Below are 23220 nucleotides of genomic sequence, written 5' to 3'. Positions count from 1 at the left end.
CTCAATTTTCATTCTTAGAAACAATTAGGCAAACCTCCAAGCCATCACGCACTTCTCATTGCGCAACTGCAAATGCATCTGCGTAGTGCGACAGCACATTGCCTTAGCAAACAGTATGTTACAAATCTCAGTGGACTGGTTATTTTCGCGACTGTACTGCCATGCATGAAAACAGAAAGACAAGTCGCGTACAATGTGTGCTGTCTACGCCTAAAACAGCCTCTGCCCTTTTTTCTCCTTTGTTCTTTAGGTGCTCCAATGCTGGTCATACTGTGCATCCTCATAGTGAACCCTACGCAGTATCACAAACGGAAAGACTTGTAAGTATGGGAGTCACGAAAACATTTCTCTGATCTTAGGAAATGCACTCCTAGCCGCATATCTTAGAGACCCATTCAAGGTGCGGCCTCCCTGGCGCTGCAAATGTGCGCGGCATGCGGCGCGTTTCAAATTCAGGATTCGCCTCAATTTGAAGAGAGAAAGAGCTAAATTCGTCAAGAAGAATCAGGTCAACCTAGAGGCAGTAAGAGTAAAAGCAGACAAATTCAGGCTGGTACTTGCAAACAAATATGCTGCCTTGGAAAAGAAAGATGACGATGACATGGAGCTAATGTGTGAAACCGTGACTAGGTTGGCTTCACAGGCACGAATTAAAGTGGGAGGCAAGGCACCAAGGCAACCAGTAGGCAAGCTCTCCCAACTAACAAAGGACCTAATAAAGAAACTACAAAAAATGATAGTGTCCAACTCAAGAGATAGGATAGAATTCGCGTAACTGTTAAAAGTTATCCATAAGGCGAAAATAAGGGATATTCGAAACTATAACACCATAAAGACTGAACAAGGCGTAAAAAATGGACGCAGCCTGAAATCGGTAAGAAAGAAGCTTGGCATAGGACAAACCAAGATGTATGCACTGAAAGATAAGCGGGGTAATATCATCAGCAATCTCGAAGATATAGTAAAAGCAGCGGAAGAATTCTATACTGACCTGTACAGTACCCAGAGTAGTCAGGATACCTAAATTAGAAACAGTAATGAACAGGATACAGGAACTCCTCCTATAACTAGCGATGAAGTCAGAAGGGCCAAGGCATGAAACGAGGAAGAGCGGCACGAGAAGATGGAATAACAGTCGATTTAATCAAAGATGGAGGAGACATAATGCTTGAAAAACTGGCGGCTCTTTATACGAAGTGTCTATCGACTGCAAGGGTCCCAGAAAACTGGAATAATGCAAACCTTATACTAATCCACAAAAAGGGAGACGTTAAAGAATTGAAAAATTATAGGCCCATTAGCTTACTCCAAGTATTATATAAAATATTTACCAAAGTATTCTCCATTAGAATAAGGGCAACACTAGACTTTAATCAACCAAGAGAACAGGTTGGCGTCAGGAAGGGATACTCTACAATGGATCACATCCATTGCATCAATCAGGTTATCGAGAAATCCGCAGAGTACAATAAGCCTCTCTATATGGCTTTCATAGATTACGAAAAGGCATTTGATTCAGTAGAGATACCAGCAGCCATAGAGGCATTACATAATCAAGGTGTACAGAACGCTTACGTAAATACCTTGGAAAATATCTACAGAGGTTCTACAGCTACCTTAATTCTACACAAGAAAAGCAGGAAGATACCTATAAAGAAAGGGGTCAGACAGGGAGACACAATCTCTGCAATGCTATTTCTTGCGTGCTTAGAAGAAGTATTCAAGCTATTAAACTGGGAAGGCTTAGGAGTAAGGATCGACGGCGAATATCTCAGCAACCTTCGGTTTGCCGATGACATTGTTCTAATCAGCAACAATGCAGAGGAGTTACAACAAATGATTGAGGACCTTAACAGAGAAGGTGTAAAAGTCTGGTTGAAGATTAATATGCGGAAGGCAAAGATAATGATAAATAGCCGGGCAAAGGAACAAGAGTTCGGCATCGCCTGTCGGCCTCTAGGGTCTGTGAAGGAGTACGTTTACCTAGGTCGATTCAGCACAGGGAACCCTGATAGTGAGAAGGAAATTCACAGAAGAATAAAAGTGGGTTGGATCGCACATGGCAGACATTGCCAGCTCCTGACTGGAAGCATACCATTACCTGATTTTGGCTTCTAGCGCGAATCGAAACACGGACACAGAAAGGAGCAGACAGGACGAGCGCTAACTCTCAACTAAATTTTTATTAAAACGAAGAACATATATATAGGTGATTGCAAAACCGTAGCATAAGAACATGACAAGGTAAAAAGCATCAGTTAAACATATCAGGGGGTATGGAAGTCAAAGAACAAAAATTACTTCAGATTAGTACACGTATTGCGAAGGTACTGAAATTCGCAATCTAACAGAGACAACGAAGCATGACTGACGCAAGTGTCTCCTAATCTTTTTATGTGGAATGCCTCGATAATTTCCCGCTTGGTTTGGCTTCTGTGTCCAGAAAGAATTTTTGCGTCTTCAAAGAAAGGTTTGCAACCACAATCGAAACAATGTGCCGCTAAATGTGATGCATTAGGGTTGTTTAGTGAATGTTTGTGTTCTTTTAGTCTAATGTTAATGCACCTGCCACTCTGTCAAATGTAAGCTTTCCCACACTCGAGTGTACAATCAGTGCATTTTACCAGTGCTGACATATGGGGCAGAAGCTTGGGAACAAGTTAAGGACCGCGCAAATAGCGATGGAACGAAGATTGCTAGGCATAACGTTAAGACACAGAAAGAGAGCAAACGGGTATAGACAATATTCTAATTGACATCAAGAGGAAAAAATGGAGCTGGGCAGGTGATGTAATGCGCCGGTAAGATAACCCTTGGACCATTAGGGTTATAGAATGGGTACCAAGAGAAGGAAAACGCAATCGAGTACGACAAAAAACTAGATGGAGCGATAAAATTAGGAAATTCGCGGGCTCTAGTTGGAATCCGTTGGCGCAGGACAGAGGTAATTGGAGATCGCAGGGAGAGGCCTTCGTCCTGCAGTGAACATAAAACAGGCTGATGATGATGATAATGATGATGATACTGACGATGATGATGATGATTTTGCGCGTTGTCGAACGTTCGCCCAGAAAACTGACAAGCGGCAAAATTTTCCTGTCCTGCTGCGGAGCAAATAAATCTAGGGGCGTTCTTTTTGCAGCATAACGTTCGCCGTCGATCGGGGAGAGAAGTGAGGAACGGTCGATTCTTTCACGTGGCCAAAGCAGTCAAATGCCGCGAGTAACTATGCCCTCCCCTCTCAGCAACGCTGATCTCAGCCACTGTGATTACAGCTTAGCTTAGAGCGAATTGCTTGTCAGCGGCTGCGGCAAAGACGCAGTGTGGCCATGCCAATGCTGACGCGTTCTGCCTCCTGCGGCATGCCACTTGCGCATTTCACCCGCTAGTGCAGACGTGCCTTTACGTTGTGCCCTGGTTTCCAGGTGACTTGTCCTGTATAAAAAAATTACAGTGAGCGACGCAGAAAGGATGGCGAACTGTGTACGCTTACTTGTACCTTTCCCTCGCTCCTTTCCCCACGCGTGGTCTACCATGAGCAGCTGCTGGCTGGAAGCTGAGGCTCTGCTCTACAGCTTCCTCTTGCCCGTTGGGCTGATCCTGGCGGCCAACGTGATCGTGTTCGGCGTGGTCGTGTTCAGCATCTACTGTCGCCGCCAGAAAGGACTGCGCAGCACTCAGAGCCAGGTGGAGCTGGCCAAGGCGCAGCTCCGTGCCACCATATGCATCGTCTTCCTCCTGGGTCAGTAGACACCTTTTGTGTAGCACGTATTGAGCAACAGAATGCTGCGTCGGGAGTTTTTCACGTTGCTCTACGATTTTTTCACTGACACTTTTCTTCTAATTAAAATATTCTTAAAGTTGATTAATTAATCAAGACTAATTATGTAATTAGGCAGAATACATGAAATAATCTGAGTATCTCCAAGCGACGGCAAACAGCATTACCTTGCTTCTGTCCAGCCACGTGGTCCATGATAGTTTCTTTTAATAAAATCATAAGGAGCCAAAAAACAATGACACCAATGAAAACATAGGGGAAATTACTTCTAATTACTAATTGCATTAAAGAAATGATAAATTGATGGAAATAAGTGTATGAAAAAACTCAATGCCCTTCCACTCTGTGAAGAAGGATGACCAGGGAAGCGGTGTATGTGGGTCCCTTAATGGCGAACTGCACCTCGAGCCGACGCGGGCTGTCCTGGCATTGCAGTAGCTTCGTGATCGGCCCACGTGTGGGGAGTGCTTAACGCCTGCTTCACCTCCGGCGCGGGTCGGGCCGGTATTGAACTATCTTCGGGATCGGCCCACCTGCGGTGAGTGCTTAACGTCTGCTTCACCTCAGCCGCTGGTCGGGCCGGTATTGCACTATCTTCGGGATCGGGCCACGTGCGGGGAGTGCTTAACGTCTGTTTCACCTCAGCCGCGGGTCGGGCCGGTATTGTACTATCTTCGGTATCGGCCCACGTGTGGGGAGTGCTAAACGCCTGCTTCACCTCTGTGGCGGGTCGGCCCGGCATTGCACTATCTCCGGGATCGGCCCACGTGTGGGGAGTGCTTAACGCCTGCTTCATCTCGGGCGCCGGTCGGGCCGGTATAGCACTATCTTCGGGATCGGCCCACATGCGGGGAGTGCTTAACGCCGGTTTCACCTCAGCCGTGGGTCGGGCCGGTATTGTACTATCTTCGGGATCAGCCCACGTGCGGGGAGTGCTTAACGCCTGCTTCACCTCTGTGGCGGGTCGGCCCGGCATTGCACTATCTCCGGGATCGGCCCACGCATGGGGAGTTTTTTGTTTACTACGCGAAGACTTCCTTGGATGGTAGAGGTATACAGCTTCGCTGTAAAACTTGCCGCACGTGGGGAACGATCCCACGTCATCGCATTACGCGTGCGATGCTCTGCCAGTTGAGCTACCGCGGCTTCGTTTCCCATCCACTTTCTTGGGTATTTATGTTTTATTACTAGAACTATCCCTGGGAGTGTTAGCCAGCGCCTCCTCTCACAAGCCTTGGCGGAGGATGGGAACATCCTTTCTCCGGCAGGCGTCATGCGTACGTGATCTTTTTCGGTGAAGGAAACTGGTCTGTAAACCTACACATGCTATATATATGTACAGGGTGTCCCAGCTGACTTGGACCAAGATTTTGAAAAAAACCTATGCGTTCTTCAAAACCGAAATCGCGTGGATGTTGTTAGCGTTTATCTAAACTTACAGTACCACTTCCTTGATTGTCTTCTATTGAGTAATTAGCCGAGATAAATTAATTAACTTTTTAAATATGGCTTGAAACGTTCAGGCGTCAATAAGAAAGTCGTGGAGCTTCACATATATGGCCTAACCCAGGTACTTCCAACGAGATAGACTTAACGTGGCCGTTTTTATTCGGGACAAACCAAAGCCCGCGGAGTTTAAAACGTGACAGCGCGCTTTGTGCGCCCGTATGCGCCGCGATTACAGCGCTCTCATGAGCGATTTGTAAAAACATCGCCAGCGCCGCGCCTTCCCTTCACTTATGAGAAAGGGCTTCAACCTTTGCTCGGCTCCGACATTACCGGCAGCGGCTGGCGACGGCGCTCCGAAAAACCGCTTCGTCAGCAGCCGCTCGCGCTTATCGCCGAAGAACGCGCCGTCATCAGCCGTTCATTCCGGTATGACGAGAAGAGAAATTTTTTTTCCAGCGTTCAAGTGAACGTGGAATAGAAAAAATGCACACAGAACATGCATCATACATCTGGAACCTGTGAAAGAGAGAGCGTCATTTCTTATAACGCCGCTTTTCTTCCAAGCTGTGCCAGCGGCTAGATGCATGTGAGCTCGACTGTCTATTACTGTTGTGCCACGCAGCCGTTTCGAAAAATTTGCAGTGCCTAAAACATGCCGTACTCAAGCGAGCAGAAGGCGAACATGGTCTCAGCCTTGGGAGCGGCACGGGGCGACAAGAGGAAAGCTGCCAAAGTATACTGAAATTGGCAATGTGGGGGAAGACCTAGCGCAAACACAATTATGAGTTGTTTGACGCTGAAAGAAACAGGTAGGGTAGCCTCAAGAAGACGCCGCACAGAAAGGGGACCATCAGTGAAGAGGTTGAATGAAACATTTTGGCTTTCATAACTGCAAACCCTCATTCAGCGTGCGCGATGCGAGTGGTGAGGTCGGCATTTCAGTCTTCAGTGTCAAGAGTTCTTAGGAAGGCTTAAATTTATCCGTATCACCTCCAACTGCATCAAATGCTGCAAGAAAGAGACTTTCAATGGCGGGTTGATTTCTCAAATTGGATCCTTGTGAAGAGTGACGAAATATCGGATTTTGTTCACAAAGTGCTCTGGACAGATGAAGCAACCTTCTCCAAAAATTGTCAACATCCATAATGCACATTACTGGAGTGATACGAACCCGTATTGGGTCGCGCAGACAAGACACCAGTACCAATGGTCATTCAGTGTGTGGTGCGGTATCTTTGACGGAAAAATAATCAGCCCATATTTTTGACCACATGCTCACTGATCAGCGGTACATGAACGACATTTTGTAAGGCCCAGTCGAAAATTTTCGCTGTGATCTTCCTCTTGCGTTTTGAAAGCGAACTTGGTATCAGCACGACGGTGCACCAGCTTACAGCAGCAGCCTTGTCCGAGTATGGCCTGACGAAGCCTTCAAACGCCAGTGGGTCGGGCGGCATGGACCAGTGGCATGGCCTGCAAGGTCACCGGACTAGACAACTCTTCTTCTTGTGGGGACATATCAAAGACCGAGTGTACCGCAAACCTACAACTACACCAGAAGCGCTAAAGGGAGAGATTGCTGAGGGCTGCAGCGAGATACCGTCCTGCGTCATCAGAAAAGCTACATCGGACGTGCTGAAAAGATGCCAATACTGGATTATGGCAGAGGGCGACTTGTTTGAACACATTCTTTAGACAGACATAACAGCGAATAAAGCTCTACAACCGTTATGCATGAAAATAGCCATCTGTGTGAAACTTTTGTACGACGTGGAAAAGGCACGTAAGTAATATGAAATTACAAATTCTCTGCCGACAAGGAATGGACAGGAAGCTAAGAAGCAACATTCCGTGTCAGTTTACAATTCTTCCTTTTGTGACAACGAGTGTAATTCACACGACGTTATCAAGCTTTTTATAATGCCTGTGTGCTTGTTGCGGTCTTGCTCCCAAATTCGAACTCATGAGCGTGTCATTTTCCCCTCCGTATGCATTTTGCTAGCGTGAAAGTGCAATTATCGCCGCAGAAACGGGAGCCTCACTGTATTTCAACTGCGGCCCGAACTCACTGGCGTTTATCTCGGAACCAAGCACAACGCGAGGATCTGTAGTCGGCAGCACGAAAGGCGCGAAGCGAACGATGTTTTTTTACAAAGCACGGTTGAGAGCGCTGTAATCGTGGCGCATTCGGGCGTGCAGAGCACCGTGTCACGTGGTATTTTTTAAACTCTACGGGCTTTCGTTTTTCCCGAATAAAAACGACCACGCTTAGTCTATCTCGTTGGAAGTGCCTGGGATGGGCAATATATGTGGAGCTCCACAACTTTCCTGTTGACGCCTGAGCGTTTCAAGCTATATTTAAAAAGTTCATTACTTTATCTCGGCTTATTATTCAAAAAAGACGAGCAAAGAAATAGTACTGTAAGTTTAGATAAATGCTAACAACATCCACGCGATTTCTGTTCTGAAGAACGCATAGGTTTTGCAAAATCTTGGTCCAAGTTAGCTGGGGCACCCTGTATATAACATATTTGTTCCTTTAATTCTTTTAGCAGTACAAATTTCGTTATTACCTAGAAAATGAACAGCAATGTTTTAAAGCAAAGCTTTCCTTGCGAACCCCCTGTGCCTGCCTTGCTGACCGTGGCCGCCGCCTGCTGCTTCTGCTGCTGCTCATGCGTTCTCGACGAATAGCTCACATTCGGCTCCAGGATGGCCGCGCCATCTAGGAGTGATTGCTCACACTACTTCGCCCACAGCAGTTGTAAGTAAAGTAGGGAAGCCTGCCTGCGCATGCGGGTCGTTACCAACCGGTGGAGAGGGCGAAGGGGTCACGACGCGGAAATTCGCGACGAGACGGGAGAGAGGAAACTGGAGAAGGTGGCCTCATGGTTGTGCACGCGTTATGTGGCCTGGACACCGCGTGGACGCTCGCATCTGCGCCTATAAGGGAGGTCGAGTGCCCCAAACAAATGGCGCAGAAAGCCAGCTTGCCTCTTTCAACCCCTATAAGACTTTCACAGGTGCACTGCAATGGTTGCTCTCAAAGGTGCACTGCATAGCAGAGCTCCTCGTTTGGGACATCCTTGAGCAAAATGGGAAGTCACGCGTGAACAATGCCTCTTAAGCTTCGCTGTATACAAATTCCGACAGGACACGTTGGTTCGGCTGCATTGTTTTTCTTTCTGAATTTCGCCCTCCATGTATGTAGCTGGTAAGGATCCAGCCTACTGGGCCAACACTTGAGAGCCCCATGAAGAGCCCCATGCAACTGCATGTAAACCGTGCCCCAGGAAGCCGGTTGACTGAAGAACCGTATTTTGGTCGACAATGCAGTGCCATGAAGCGCATCTCTGTTCTTCGTTATGAAAGCAATAGCCTAATAATACTTGTATATCTGATCGACTCATAGGTACCCCGTAGCGCACAGACCTGCTAATAGAATAGTGCATGATAGTAACGGTTTCTTTACTTAACACAGTATCTGTTACGCATGAAGGTCGGCAAAACACCATGAGGGTAACTAAAAAGCGTCTGTTGAAGTAAAACAAAAATGTGCCCCTAGCGCCACCGGAATTCTAATTCATTCCCCTGTAGCATTCTGCTGCAAGCACTAACCATTGCACTATAGCGCGTAATGTGGGTTTGGCAATTCCTGAAAGCCTTTGCGTCCCACAAGGCTCTGAGAGGGGGGCTGTCTGCGTGCGTATGTTTCAATTCACAACAGACAATATTGCTGCGGTCAAGGGCAACGCTGTATGCATCGCAGAGTTATTGATCAGGAAATAGCAATGCTGGTGGTGCGAGCCTTATGCTGGTCCTGTAAATGATTTCAGCGCCCCAGGAACCGCTGAAATATGTTAATCCTCTGAAACTTCTATTTATTGTGAAAAATGTTTTGCCTCATTCCAGACCCTTTGGGGCAGTATGTAGGTAGGTAGAAAGGTTTATGTCTCGCCATGTTTCAGGGCGTCTTCAATTAAAAGAAACACGTGTCGGAAAGTGGGATTGAACTTCGGTATTCCAGCACATTACCCGATGCTTCAACCATTGGGCTGCGGTCAGAGACGCGCTTTTGTTGTGACAAAGCCGGCTAGCTCCTACAGTCCTTTAGCTTGCTTGTCACGTGCCACTTCGTCGCTTTCTTCCCTTGTCGCAGCTAGCGCTTTGAGACGCTGTGCTAGATTACATCCGCCTGCGGGATCGGCCCACATTCAGCGGTATGCTCCTCGTAGCAGCTTACGCCACGTAAAAGCTATTAGAGATTGTACGGAGTTCATGATCACGCCAGCTCGAATAGGCTTTAGCGTTTCTTCGCCGGGGTACAAATTTCATCATTTCTTTAACAGCGACCACATGACATACGTGTAGATATAGAAAAATACGAGCGCATAAAATTTAGGTGCAGCTGACATCGCCAACTGTGTTTTTCTCGCTTACGTCCGTACAGTAACTGTGGTAAACGCAACAATCGAAATGTCATAAACTTGCGCCAAATGGCCGGGTAGAAATCATGATTTCGCTGTCATACAATCTTCGTTGCCGTGTTCATCGTCCTGCTGACGTCGTCATCCACGCAACCGCTCGCAACACACACAAACACTTTGGTCCATCTGGTCCCGCTTTGCGGAACCCCAAACGATGCTGGATAGCTAGTTCCCTACGAAATGCTTCGCATAAGATGTATTCCCACGGTAGATGGGCTCCGCATAATTATTTAGAACGTAGACATTTTGAAGACGACTAATGGTGGTTATGTATTATTGCCAGCGCTAGCTAAGACATTGTCACTCAGGCAAGGGGCTCGGCGTAACTGAATGTTGCAGTTGCAGCGACCGGTTAGCGCCTGGTGGCGACTTCAGCGTAACTGACGGGCGCGGTTGCGTGGAGCTGCTAGCGACGTGCACAACAGCACTCTGACGGCGATGCCTTGTCACGCTCTCAGTTTCCCGACGTCTCAGTCCATCAATTCGCCCGTCTATTTTAACACCACCGCTCCCGAGCAACGCAAAGACCACTAGGTCGCCGCGCTCCTAGACTTTCTCGAAAAGTCTGCTAGTAAAACTGACAAATTCCGTTCTGCATCATCAAACCTCTTATTTCGCAATTCGCCATGAGCTTCTACAGCGACGCACTTATTTCTAAGAACGCTGACAGTGGTTACTATAGTAATTGCTCGCAGTTTAGGTGCCGAAATGTGCGCGTCCTGCCACAGTCACCCACAGTGACCGCATTTTGGTGTTTTCAAAGCTTACCAACGGATTTGATACTATGACGAGAGACGTTCAGCTCCAATCATCGATTTTGCTCGCTCGTTCCTCTATTGAAATGTGCCACCTACGGTTTTTGAACCATCGGGCTTCCTATGGTGTAAGTAAGCTATGTAATATTTCATGGAATCTCCTGAGACAAATCTAAAGTCTGAAAAACGCCAAGACGTTACGCCTCACCACACTCCCAAGGGATTGCAGCCTCTACATTGCCCTGGCCATGGCCGTTTGACCGCGTCGGCATTGACCTCTATGGGCCGATTTCTGCGACGTGTGCGGCTAAGCAACAGGCGATCGTCGCAGTCGACCATGCGCGGAAACCGCCGCCCTCCCTGCAGTTACAGCTCGCGAAGTTGCCGCCTTCCTTCGTTGCCCTCTTGTCCGGCGTCACTGTATACACACCAGGAACTGCTCAGCGATAGCTAATGCAACTGCTCGTCCGACGTTGCTGAAATCATCCTTGATCAGTGCCACGTTATTCACTGGAGTTCAGTGGTGTGGGTGTTGGGGGCAGGGAGTCAAACGCATAATACAGGAATGCGAAACAACGTGTCGTCCAGAAGATCATCGAGGTTGGGTCCTTTATATTATTTAATAGCCCTGCTGACTGCCTCTTTTCATGTTTGCCTCATTCTTAGAGTTGTTTATTCTTATATTTGTTTCTGTGGGTATGTTTCATTCATCCTTTATTCGTTTCCCATCCAATTTCTTTCTGCATATGTTTTTTACCGCGTGACCCATCCTTGTTTCATTTTTATCCTTTCTAGATGCCTGCTTTCAGGCTTGACCTGTATATGTATGCAATATATTCTCAACCATATCCATTGACTATGTATAAAACTACTACCAAAAAGGCTATAAGAATGCGGTTAATAATGTGAACTACCTCACTCGTGGACCAAACACCTAATCATCTTAAGTATAGTTTGCAGCTATGCTTGGAGGGGCAATGTTTGACTCATGCGTTCATTAAAGCCTAATAAAGTGACTGTGCTGATTAAACTGCCGCTCTCATAACCAGCTCGTAGCCCATTTCTTATAGCCCGACTTAACCACATCTAACGTCGAATGTTTTTCTCGCTATATCCGCTTTCGCGAAAGTGGTGCCGTTTTGCCTGGTGACTCTCATCCACTCGTGTCACATGTTTACACAGTCAATCCTTTTTTTTTTTTTGCAGGACTGACATGGATTTTCGCGTACCTGAGCCTTATAGAAGCGGCATCAAAGGAGTGGGGCCGCCTTTTCGAGTATCTATTCGTCATAACCAGCTCTCTGCAGGGTCTCGTGATATTCATATTTCACGTGAGTTATGCCCCACCATTTGCTCGTATATCTTACATCCATCAACTTATACTGTACTGGCTTCAATTACAGCCCTTCTTATTATTTACAAAGACTAAAATATTTTCACAATGGCGACTAATGAGAGCGCGACATTCTAAATTAACAGCTCTGCTTTTATGTAGCACTGCAGTGGTGATATTAGCGTCTTCATTCCATGTTCATGTATCCCTGTAAAATAATGCAGCTGTCTTATTACGTTGCCTTCATGAACGTCGTGACACATATACGCGGAATGGTTGCGCCTAATTGATGTGCGATGCTTGGTTCAATGTCTTTACTTACTTTGAATATAGCTACGGCACTTGCGAGGGTAATCGTCAATATTCAGGCATGACCTTAAGCTTGTGAACGTCGTGGTCACGTCTTTGAATTTGTAGCTGTCAAATCTTCATACGTGTCCTACTTCTATTGCAGATAGCTTACGAGAAAACTGCAAGGGAGTTCTGGCTGGGTCACATTGTGTATCGTGTATGGCCTTATAACAGGAAAACGAGTTTTGACCACCACGGTTCATCTAAGGCTACGCTCTCCTCATCTGCACAGAAGACTACGTCGACGTGACGCTATTTGGTAACACATGTTCTGTGTCCCTTCGTGTAATAATACCCTTTTCAATAAAATCACGTTATCGAAGCTGCTTGCATGAGCAGCTCAAGTTCAACACTCTAAGCACAAAGTTACTCTCACACGGTAGTGACGGCTGTAGGCGTCACATTAGAAAACTGAGTGGGATTTGTAGGCGGTCAGATTTGAGACATCAATGACATTAGATTCCAGCGAAGCTACGTCCCAAAAATTATTATTTTCATTAGATGGTGATGAGAACTGGTAAAAAAATAAAGACAAAATAACAGAGAATGTGTGAAACACTCTGACATTGGCGTGTTTTCATTAAAATTTAATTTTGGAGGCTCTTGGTAGACATAATTTTCACATGACGTTGTTTAACTAATTGACCAATGTAGTATATCTCTATAATGTCGAGGTACGACTCCAGTCAGGTACAAATTCAATAACTTGTGAACAAAAGCATGCTGAATTAGGATAAAAGCGCGGATAGGCCATTTTTGGCTGATCAGGTCAAACGCATAGCAGCTTTGAATTAAAAAAAAAGATGGCTGTTAAAACATGTAAAGATCTTAATCCGTATATTACCTTCTATTTCACGTGATGTTCTGTGGTGGAGAGTACGAATTTGGTATTTAACCAGATTTTAATGGGTTTTCCAAACTTATTAACAATTGCACATGCCATTTTCTACTAGTGTCATGAATAAGTCCGTAAAGCAACCACCTAATTACAAGAAGGGCGACTGTCATTCAAGGTGTAAATGAAACAAATATTTTAGTGCAGCATGAGAACACGTCTATGCTAGAGAGACCTGGCACTCCCCCTTGGAGTGCGCTTATTGTGTTTGCGTTTTGTATGAAAGCATACGATAACACATAGTTGATTCGAAAACTCGAAAGTTAAGTGACTTCAATAGGACAATGGCTATTGTCGCGGTATTCTGTTGACTTCCTGCAGATTTGTTTCATGCGCATGTTGGGTATTTATAGATGGCGACGAGCAAGCGTTTGCCATCCGCCGGGTAGCCAAGCACCTCAAGACTGCGCCTGAGATTCCACGGGTGCACTTTTTATCTGCGTCGCTATGGCAACGCGCTCATTGCAGCTGTCCCCGCGATCACAGCCAGTGAGACATCCTCAACAGAGTTCTCTACCTCCACTGCTCCAGCAGCCGGGCTTCATCATCTTGTCAAAGTCGCCTCTCATGTTTTGTACAGATACGATGCTATGTTACCTACACATGTAAACGAAAATAAACTCGCCTGAGAATTTTTAACACGTGATGTTCCCTAAAACCTCCCCGTCCTTGAATATTTACTCCGACGTATGGGAGAAATACAGTGCCATTCTCTCGTTTCACTCCGTTGGCTCGCTGTGGGAGTATTAAGGCGACATGACGCGATTTTACTCCGCTACAAAATCTTGTTCTCCTGTGAAAACTCCACACAAGGAGTTTTAAAAAAAATCCCCCGCCGAAACAGGTTGTCACGTGGGGCTTCCCATAAGGCTGTGCGCCGCGCCAGCGACTGGTCGCGTTAGGCGGAGTCGGTTTGGCTGACGGTTTGTTTTCATCTGTGGAGTGGCGCTCCGTGACAGCTTTTCCTGAATTAGTTTCACGTATTTCCTTCTAGAAAGTGCTACAGGCGTGACTGAAGCTCACTGTTTCTCAGCCTCATGTACGTTAGCTGTGACCACTTTGCTGACAACGATGAATGCAAGAGCAACGTTTTCAAGTGCGGAAAAATGATTAGGTGTACCTCGAAGCTGCTCACTCGTGATGTCGGCACATATTTCTGACTGTGTTTACGTGCTGCGTGACCGTGGCTTGTGTTTTTCAGTAAGTGAAACGCGGCTTTTATGTCCCTGTGAGTACATGCTGACAACATCCGGTGTAATGTTTGAAAGGACAACGTAGCAGTGGCAACAGTGCTAGTCGCACATGGATGGCATACTACAAGTTTGTTGTGGTGGTGTGTTGCCAGTGAGAAAGACCGGAGTGCAACTAATAGTTTTTATGCGTCTGTGTACGGATACCCTCGCCTAAGAAAAACGGTAGGGCATAGGTACGCGTACTGTAAATAGAGCTTCTTAGTGAACGATATGAATTGAATTGTCATCGCGCACTTCTGTTTTTATCACGTCGTTGCTTCTAATATTGCATTAACATTATGTTCTATCCCAGACACTGATATAGAAGCTTGCCTGCTGGCTCCAAGTGTAAGGATTCACTCGACAGAGCAGCGATGTAGCTCCTTTTCACGAACCAGAGACATTGCTTGCACGCTGAGCAAGTAGTGCGGTCTAAAAATGTATGACTACGCACTTTTCTCTGTTACGTTGCCTGCTGCAGGTCATGCTCACATGTAATAAATTCTTGCTACATTACCACTATTTCGCACAAGGTGGATTTTGCCCTGAAGCACACGCACTTAAATGTTTGTTGCTTACTGTAACTAACGCACTACTTTTTCGCCGTGAACGCCGGCAGTGTGCGAAGTCGCTTCAGCACTCACAAAATGGCATGCTAATTTTGCAATATTATGCCATTAACTTTTTTCTCGCTATTCTGAATGAACAGTTTTGTGTTGATTAAGATCTTCCGTCAATTTCAGAGACGCAGGTCTCGTATGAGCGAGCATGTGAGCCGTAATTCTGAAGACAGAGCAGCTGCTCGCTAGTCTATTTCGAGGCACACAGTATCGTGGCTATATGTACTGGCATTGCCATTTCTTGGGCGTGTTGGTAAACTGACTTGGAAAGCATATTTAGCGCCAGCGAACAAAGACAGAAGGGGGAAGGGCGGATTGTGGTGTCGTCTCCCTTCTGTCCTTGTTCCCTGGTGGTAAACATGTTTTACAAATATATGTAGTGGCAGCGTTGCTTCTTGTGTGTCGCGTGTACGCTGTATGTATTTCAAAGTTCTGCATTGGGCATTTCTCAAATGTTTATGTATGTCATGATTTATGTGCTTTCATTGGCATGTTTCGTTGAGTTTGATGCGGTCTTGTTTGTATAGTTCGAAATTTGACCAGTGTACTTGTCCATATTTTTTTTATTCACAAATTCTCCAAATTTGCTTACAGAAAACCAGAAGCGTCAGGGCTAAAGGCGCTAGCATGCGCCTGACTGAGGCCCTGACCCTTGTACAATCTGCGTTCCAGCGAAGCAGTCAGGGCAGCGTAAGAATAAGGAGAAAAGGAAATAAAGAAGTGCGGGGGAGGGGATTTGAACAAGGAGTACATGAGGGAAGTTCGAGAAAAAAACATACACTGCAAGCTAAGAAAAACAAGCACATGATGTGGAACCATAAAAACAGCATGTGCAACACAGATAGGGCGAATAATAAAAAAGTAATTGACCATATTTGTAGTACTGCTATTTCAGTTCCTAACGTCACAATTTGCAACAGTACGCATTCGAGAACAAAGAGGAATCGGGAAACAAAAACAGACATAATTCTTTACTATGTGTTACATATAGAAACTTTACAGTATTCATTGGGCTCAAACTGGCATGAATAAGCATTTAGAACGCACTTAGTATAAACACACAGAATTCGCAAGAAAACCGCACATCACACCAACGAGCTATGTTCAGTTACATATATTTCTTTTATACAGTTTTATTCAAGATAATTGCTTTATTAGGTCTAACATTGTTTTCATTTTGGAGATTTGGAATTTTATATCTCAAGCTTTGCATTCCATAATTAGTTCTAATCTTAGGTAGTTTATAGTTAATAACACAAAAGTTGTGGTCTGTGGTCGTTTGAAGATAGATAGATTCAAAATTTACCCTCTTTTCTTTAATTTGCGTGAACATATAAAGAGAGCTTCTCTGTATAAATACGATTTGGTGGAACGAACTTTAGATAGATAGATAGATAGATAGATAGATAGATAGATAGATAGATAGATAGATAGATAGATAGATAGATAGATAGATAGATAGATAGATAGATAGATAGATAGATAGATAGATAGATAGATAGATAGATAGATAGATAGATAGATAGATAGATAGATAGATAGATAGATAGATAGATAGATAGATAGATAGTACATATAGCTTATATATAACTTATAGCTCATTTTATATGCAGATGTGGTATCATTGAAGCGCACGCGTTCAAGAGCACAAACAGCTCTCTTCTGTAAAACCTCCAGTTTATTTAAATTTGTCGTCGTTGTAGAACGCCATATCAGTAAACAGTATTGTAGATGGGACTGAGTTAATGCATGATATATGACAGGTTTTAATCTGTTTGGCATTAAAGTACCTATTTTCCATAGTGCGCCAATTCTTCGAGATAGCTTACTTTGGAGGTGGGATATGTGGTCATTCCGCGATAAGTATTCCTGAAAAAATACACCTAAGAAGTTTATACTGCTCGTCTTTTCAAGCACTGCGTCTTGAAAACGCAGGTTGAAACGATTATTTATATGAGAGTTTCGAGCTCTGAAGATGATATATTTCGTTTTATTTGTATTTAACTAACTGATTTGCATCTAACCATAGTGTTATTTTTCACAGCCATATATAGCTTTTAATTCGGCCTGTTGCAGATTTTTACTATGAAAAAATACATTTCTATCGTCGGCGAAAAGTACTATCTCCTCCGTATGGGTATGTTGCAGATGTCATTCACATGTAAAAGAAATAAAAGGGGACCTAATATCCAGCCTTGTGGTACTCCCGTTGCGATTATGTTGTGAGCTGAAGAACAGCTGTTTAAGGTCACGTACTGTTTGCGATTTTCAAGATAACTTTTGATTAACTGATAAGCCTGACCCCTTAAGCCGTAATAGGGTAGCTCATTTAATAATATAGAGTGAGTAACCGAGTCAAACGCTTTCTCAATATCTAAAAATATTCCCACCGTAAACTGTGTTTTCAATATTGTCAACTAATTTTTCTTTAATGCCTAGTACCGCTAGCTCAGTGGACTTGTTTTTTTTTAATCGAAACTGCTGGGGTACTATCAATATGTCTTTTCCTAGAAAGTCAGTTATTCTTCTAAATATAACGCATTCAATTACCTTCGAGAATACATTCAGAACGGAGATAGGACGATAGTTTCCAAAGTCATCTTTCTTTCCACCTTTGTGTACAGGAGTTACGCGTGCTACTTTTAATTAGTCGGGAAAATATCCGTCTTTAGCATACAGTTGCAAATGTGTGCCAGTGGAACTGAAATCGTTGACGCTACAGCTTTGATCGAATCAGACTTAATCCCTTCAGGACCAGCTGCAGTTTTACTATTATTAGATTCAATTATGCTAATTATTTAGAATTCGCTCGCAGGCATCAGGCATAAAGTATCAGAACAATTTATGCTTATATAAATGCTTGGGTCAACTTTTATCGTATTATTTAATTTCTTCCGCAAGTTAGAAAATGCTGATTAAATTTGTTGGAAAGTCTCGACCTGTGATAGCTTTGCCGGCAAATTTAATTTCATCGGGGATTAAGTGATTGGGCTTTGAATTGCATATTTCATTATAGATACTCCATAGTTTACTGTAATCATCAACGCCATCAAATTTATTACCGTAAAAGTTGTCTTTTGCTTTCTAATTTCCTTCTTTAGTTTATTGTGATACCTTTTATATTCATTGAATTTATCACTATCTTTCAGTCTGAAGAACTCTTGAAACAGCTTGTTCCTATCTTGTATTTGTTAATAAATTCAAGGTGTCATCCATGGTCTCCTAACCTTTTTCTTTTTTCCCATAGAACTACTGGGAAAGCCTGGTGGTATAGGTCCAGTCATCATCATCATCAGCCTGATTACGCCCACTGCAGGGCAAAGGCCTCTCCCATACTTCTCTAACTACCCCGGTCATGTACTAATTGTGGCCATGTCTTCCCTGCAAACTTCTTAATCTCATCCGCCCACCTACCTTTCTGCCGCCCCCTGCTACTCTTCCCTTTCCTTGGAATCCAATCCGTAATCCTTAATGACCGTCGGTTATCTTCCCTCCTCATTATATGTCCTGCCCATGCCCATTTCTTTTTCTTGATTTCAACTAAGGTGTCATTCACTCGCGTTTGTTCCCTCACTCAATCTGCTCTTTTCTTATCCATTAACGTTACACCCATCATTCTTCTTTCCATAGCTCGTTGCGTCGTCCTCAATTTAAGTAGAACTCTTTTCGTAAGCCTCCAGGTTTCTGACCCGTACGTGAGAACTGGTAAGACACAGCTGTTATACACTTTTCCCTTGAGGGATAATGGCAACCTGCTGTTCATGATCTGAGAATGTCTGCCAAACGCACCCCAGCCAATTCTTATTCTTCTGATTATTTCCGTCTCATGATCCGGTTCCGCCGTCACTACCTGCCCTAAATAGATGTATACCCTTACCACTTCCAGTGCCTCGCTACCTATTGTAAATTGCTGTTCTCTTCCGAGACTGTTAAACATGACTTTAGTTTTCTGCAGATTAATTTTTAGACCCACCCTTCTGCTTTCGCTCTGCAGATCAGTGAGCATGCATTGCAATTGGTCCCCTCAGTTACTAAGACAGGCAATATCATCAGCCAAGCGCAAGTTACTAAGGTATTCACCATTAACTCATCCCCAATTCTTCCGAATCCAGGTCTCTGAATACCTCCTGTAAACAGGCTGTGAATAGCATTGGAGAGATTGTATCTCCCTGCCTGCCTCCTTTCTTTATCGGGATTTTGTTGCTTTCTTTATGGAGGACTACGTTGGCTGTGGAGCCACTATAGATATCTTTCAGTATTTTTACATACGGCTCGCCTACACCCTCATTCTGTAATCCCTCCATGACTGCTGAGGTTTCGACTGAATCGAACGCTTTCTCGTAGTCAATGAAAGCTATATTTAACGGTTGCTTATATACCGCACATTTCTCTATCACCTAATTGATAGTGTGAATATGGTCTATTGTTGAATTGCCTTTACGGAATCCTGCCTGGTCCTTTGGTTGACAGAAGTCTAAGGTGTTCCTGATTCTATTTGCGATTACCTTAGTAAATACTTTGTAGGCAACGGACAGTAAGCTGATCGGTCTATCATTTTTCAAGTCCTTGGCGTCCCCTTTTTATGGATTAGGATTATGTTAGCGTTCTTCCAAGATTCCGGTACGCTCGAGGTCATGAGGCATTGCGTATACAGGGTGGCCAGTTTCTCTAGAACAATCTGCCCACCATCCTTCAACAAATCTGCTGTTACCTGATCCTCCCCAGCTGCCTTCTCCCTTTGCATATCTTCCAAGGCTCTCTTTACTTCTTCCGGCGTTACCTGTGGGATTTCGAATTCCTCTAGACTATTTTCTCTTCCATTATCGTCGTGGGTGCCACTGGTACTGTATAAATCTCTATAGAACTCCTCAGCCACTTGAATTATCTCATCCATATTAGTAATGATATTGCCGGCTTTGTCTCTTAACGTATACATCTGATTCTTGCCAATTCCTAGTTTCTTCTTCACTGCTTTTAGGCTTCCTCCGTTCCTGAGAGCATGTTCAATTCTATCCATATTATACTTTCTTATGTCAGCTGTCTTACGCTTGTTGATTAACTTCGAAAGTTCTGCCAGTTCTATTCTAGCTGTAGGGTTAGAGGCTTTCATAAATTGGCGTTTCTTGATCAGATCTTTCGTCTCCTGCGATAGTTTACTGGTATCCTGCCTAACGGAGTTACCACCGGCTTCCATTGCACACTCCTTAATGATGCCCACAAGATTGTCGTTCATTGCTTCAACACTAAAGTCCTCTTCCTGAGTTAAAGCCGAATACCTGTTCGGTAGCTTGATCTGGAATTCCTCTATTTTCCCTCTTACCGCTAACTCATTGATCGGCTTCTTATGTAGCAGTTTCTTCCGTTCCCTCCTCAGGTCTAGGCTAATTCGAGTTCTTACCATCCTGTGGTCACTGCAGCGCACCTTGCCGAGCACGTCCACATCTTGTATGATGCCAGGGTTAGCGCAGAGTATGAAGTCTATTTCATTTCTAGTCTCGCCGTTCGGGCTCCTCCACGTCCACTTTCGGCTATCCCGCTTGCGGAAGAAGGTATTCATTATCCGCATATTATTCTGTTCCGCAAACTCTAATAATAACTCTCCCGTGCTATTCCTAGTACCTATCTCATAATCCCCCACTGCCTTGTCTCCAGCCTGCTTCTTGCCTACCTTGGCATTAAAGTCGCCCATTCGTATAGTGTATTTTGTTTTCACTCTACCCATCGCCGATTCCATGTCTTCATAGAAGCTTTCGACTTCCTGGTCATCATGACTGGATGTAGGGGCGTAGACCTGTACAACCTTCATTTTGTACCTCTTATTAAGTTTCACGACAAGACCTGCCACCCTCTCGTTAATGCTATAGAATTCCTGTATGTTACCAGCTATATTCTTATTAATCAGGAATCCAACTCCTAGTTCTCGCCTCTCTGCTAAGCCCCGGTAGCACAGGACGTGCCTGCTTTGTAGCACTGTATATGCTTCTTTTGGCCTCCTAACTTCACTGAGCCCTATTATATCCCATTTACTGCCCTCTAATTCCTCCAATAGCACTGCTATAGACTCGCCTCACTAGATAACGTTCTAGCGTTAAACGTTGCCAGGTTCATATTCCAATGGCGGCCTGTCCGGAGCCAGGGATTCTTAGCAACCTCCGCTGCGTCGCAGGTCTGATCGCCGCCGTGGTCAGTTGCTTCGCAGCTGCTGGGGACTGAGGGCCGGGGTTTGATTGTTGTGTTCATATAGGAGGTACCAGTACGTTAGACAGAATGCGCGGACACACAATGCGTTTTCTATGCTACATTTCAATGGACGTAGTTTGATAAACAAGGCGGAACAATTGGGTGCCAATTGGAAAGGATTTCATTGAAGTTTGATGTACTATGCGTCACTGAAACGTGGTTTGCGAGTGACAGGGATGTCTATTTGTATAATGGCTACGTGGAGTTTGGTATATTTCGCAGTTCGAAAAAGGGTGGTGGTGTCACTGTTTACATAAGGGACGATGTTCATTGCTCTATGGAAAAAAATACTCAATTGTTTCAAAGAACTACGAAATCGTTACAATATCGTTTTGCAACACTTATCCATCGGGAAATGCCACGCACTTCTTTGGATATCTTGATCATCTATCTCAAATCAAGATATCTTGCTATCATGACTTCTGCGAAAAAAAAAATATTGTTACTGGCGACATAAATATTAACCTTTTGTCAAACAGCCCTGCAGAACCAGTTTTCATCGCTTATGTCTAGTTATTGTTGCGAAAACCTCTTAAAATGTGCCACGCGAATAACTGTTGGCAATGAGGCTATGCTAGATATTTGTTTTACAAATACTGTGGAAAACAATATAACCTCTGGGACACTATCTATCGATGTTAGGGATCATTAGTCTGTCTTTTGTATCTTAGGGAAAACAGTAAGGCAGAAAAATTATGATAAATGCCATAAATTTAGAAGAATAGATAATTCTCAAACAGATGTGTTCAAGTGATCGTGCTTGATGCTGACTGGTGCGAAGTCCTGAACGAAGACCGCTCTTCGGTCTGTTTTTCAAGATTTTACGAAAAGATACTGGACCTAAAAAATTCGCGTGTATAAACGTGTAAAAATTGCATAAACAGGCCTGGAGTGCGGCCTGATCCCGGCGAGCAGAACCGATCGCGCACTCCCTCAACAGAGCAGGATTGACCACCCTGGTGCAGTACTTGGCCACAACCTCCTATATGACTACAACAATCAAACCCCGGCCCTCAGTCCCCAGCAGCTGCGAAGCAACTGACCACGGCGGCGATCAGACCTGCGACGCAGCGGAGGGTGCTAAGAATCCCTGGCTCCGGACAGGCCGCCATTGGAATATGAACCTGGCAACGTTTAACGCTAGAACGCTATCTAGTGAGGCGAGTTTATAGCAGTGCTATTGGAGGAATTAGAGGGCAGTAATTGGGATATAATAGGGCTCAGTGAAGTTAGGAGGCCAAAAGAAGCATATACAGAGCTACAAAGCTGGCACGTCCTGTGCTACCGGGGCTTAGCAGAGAGACGAGAACTAGGAGTTGGATTCCTGATTAATAAGAATATAGCTGGTAACATACAGGAATTCTATAGCATTAACGAGAGGGTGGCAGGTCTTGTCGTGAAACTTAATAAGAGGTACAAAATGAAGGTTGTACAGGTCTACGCCCCTACATCCAGTCATGATGACCAGGAAGTCGAAAGCTTCTATGAAGACATGGAATCGGCGATGGGTAGAGTGAAAACAAAATACGCTATACGAATGGGCGACTTTAATGCCAAGGTAGGCAAGAAGCAGGCTGGAGACAAGGCAGTGGGGGATTATGAGATAGGTACTAGGAATAGCAGGGGAGAGTTATTATTAGAGTTTGCGGAACAGAATAATATGCGGATAATGAATACCTTCTTCCGCAAGCGGGATAGCCGAAAGTGGACGTGGAGGAGCCCGAACGGCGAGACTAGAAATGAAATAGACTTCATACTCTGCGCTAACCCTGGCATCATACAAGATGTGGACGTGCTCGGCAAGGTGCGCTGCAGTGACCACAGGATGGTAAGAACTCGAATTAGCCTAGACCTGAGGAGGGAACGGAAGAAACTGGTACATAAGAAGCCGATCAATGAGTTAGCGGTAAGAGGGAAAATAGAGGAATTCCAGATCAAGCTACAGAACAGGTATTCGGCTTTAACTCAGGAAGAGGACCTTAGTGTTGAAGCAATGAACGACAATCTTGTGGGCATCATTAAGGAGTGTGCAATGGAAGCCGGTGGTAACTCCGTTAGGCAGGATACCAGTAAACTA

General features: G+C 44.6%; 1 protein-coding gene across 2 annotated transcripts in view; it reads left to right on the top strand.

The window, feature by feature from the left end:
• The window catches only part of LOC126516871 (adhesion G-protein coupled receptor G2-like), a 40603-nt gene extending 26816 nt beyond the window's left edge, over positions 1-13787 (top strand). The window contains exons 7-11 of one of the 2 annotated variants that reach the window (XM_050166957.3): positions 251-320; positions 3543-3742; positions 11679-11803; positions 12260-12415; positions 13405-13787. In XM_050166957.3, coding sequence (XP_050022914.1) covers positions 251-320; positions 3543-3742; positions 11679-11803; positions 12260-12406 — 542 coding nt within the window. In that variant the 3' untranslated portion in view covers positions 12407-12415; positions 13405-13787. The other variant, XM_055064056.1, reaches the window with a different exon arrangement.
• Positions 13788-23220: the final 9433 nt, after the last annotated feature.

This window comes from Dermacentor andersoni, chromosome 1, assembly GCF_023375885.2.
Source record: "Dermacentor andersoni chromosome 1, qqDerAnde1_hic_scaffold, whole genome shotgun sequence".
Lineage (NCBI taxonomy): Eukaryota > Metazoa > Arthropoda > Arachnida > Ixodida > Ixodidae > Dermacentor > Dermacentor andersoni.
This window is presented reverse-complemented; position numbering and strand designations above follow the sequence as displayed.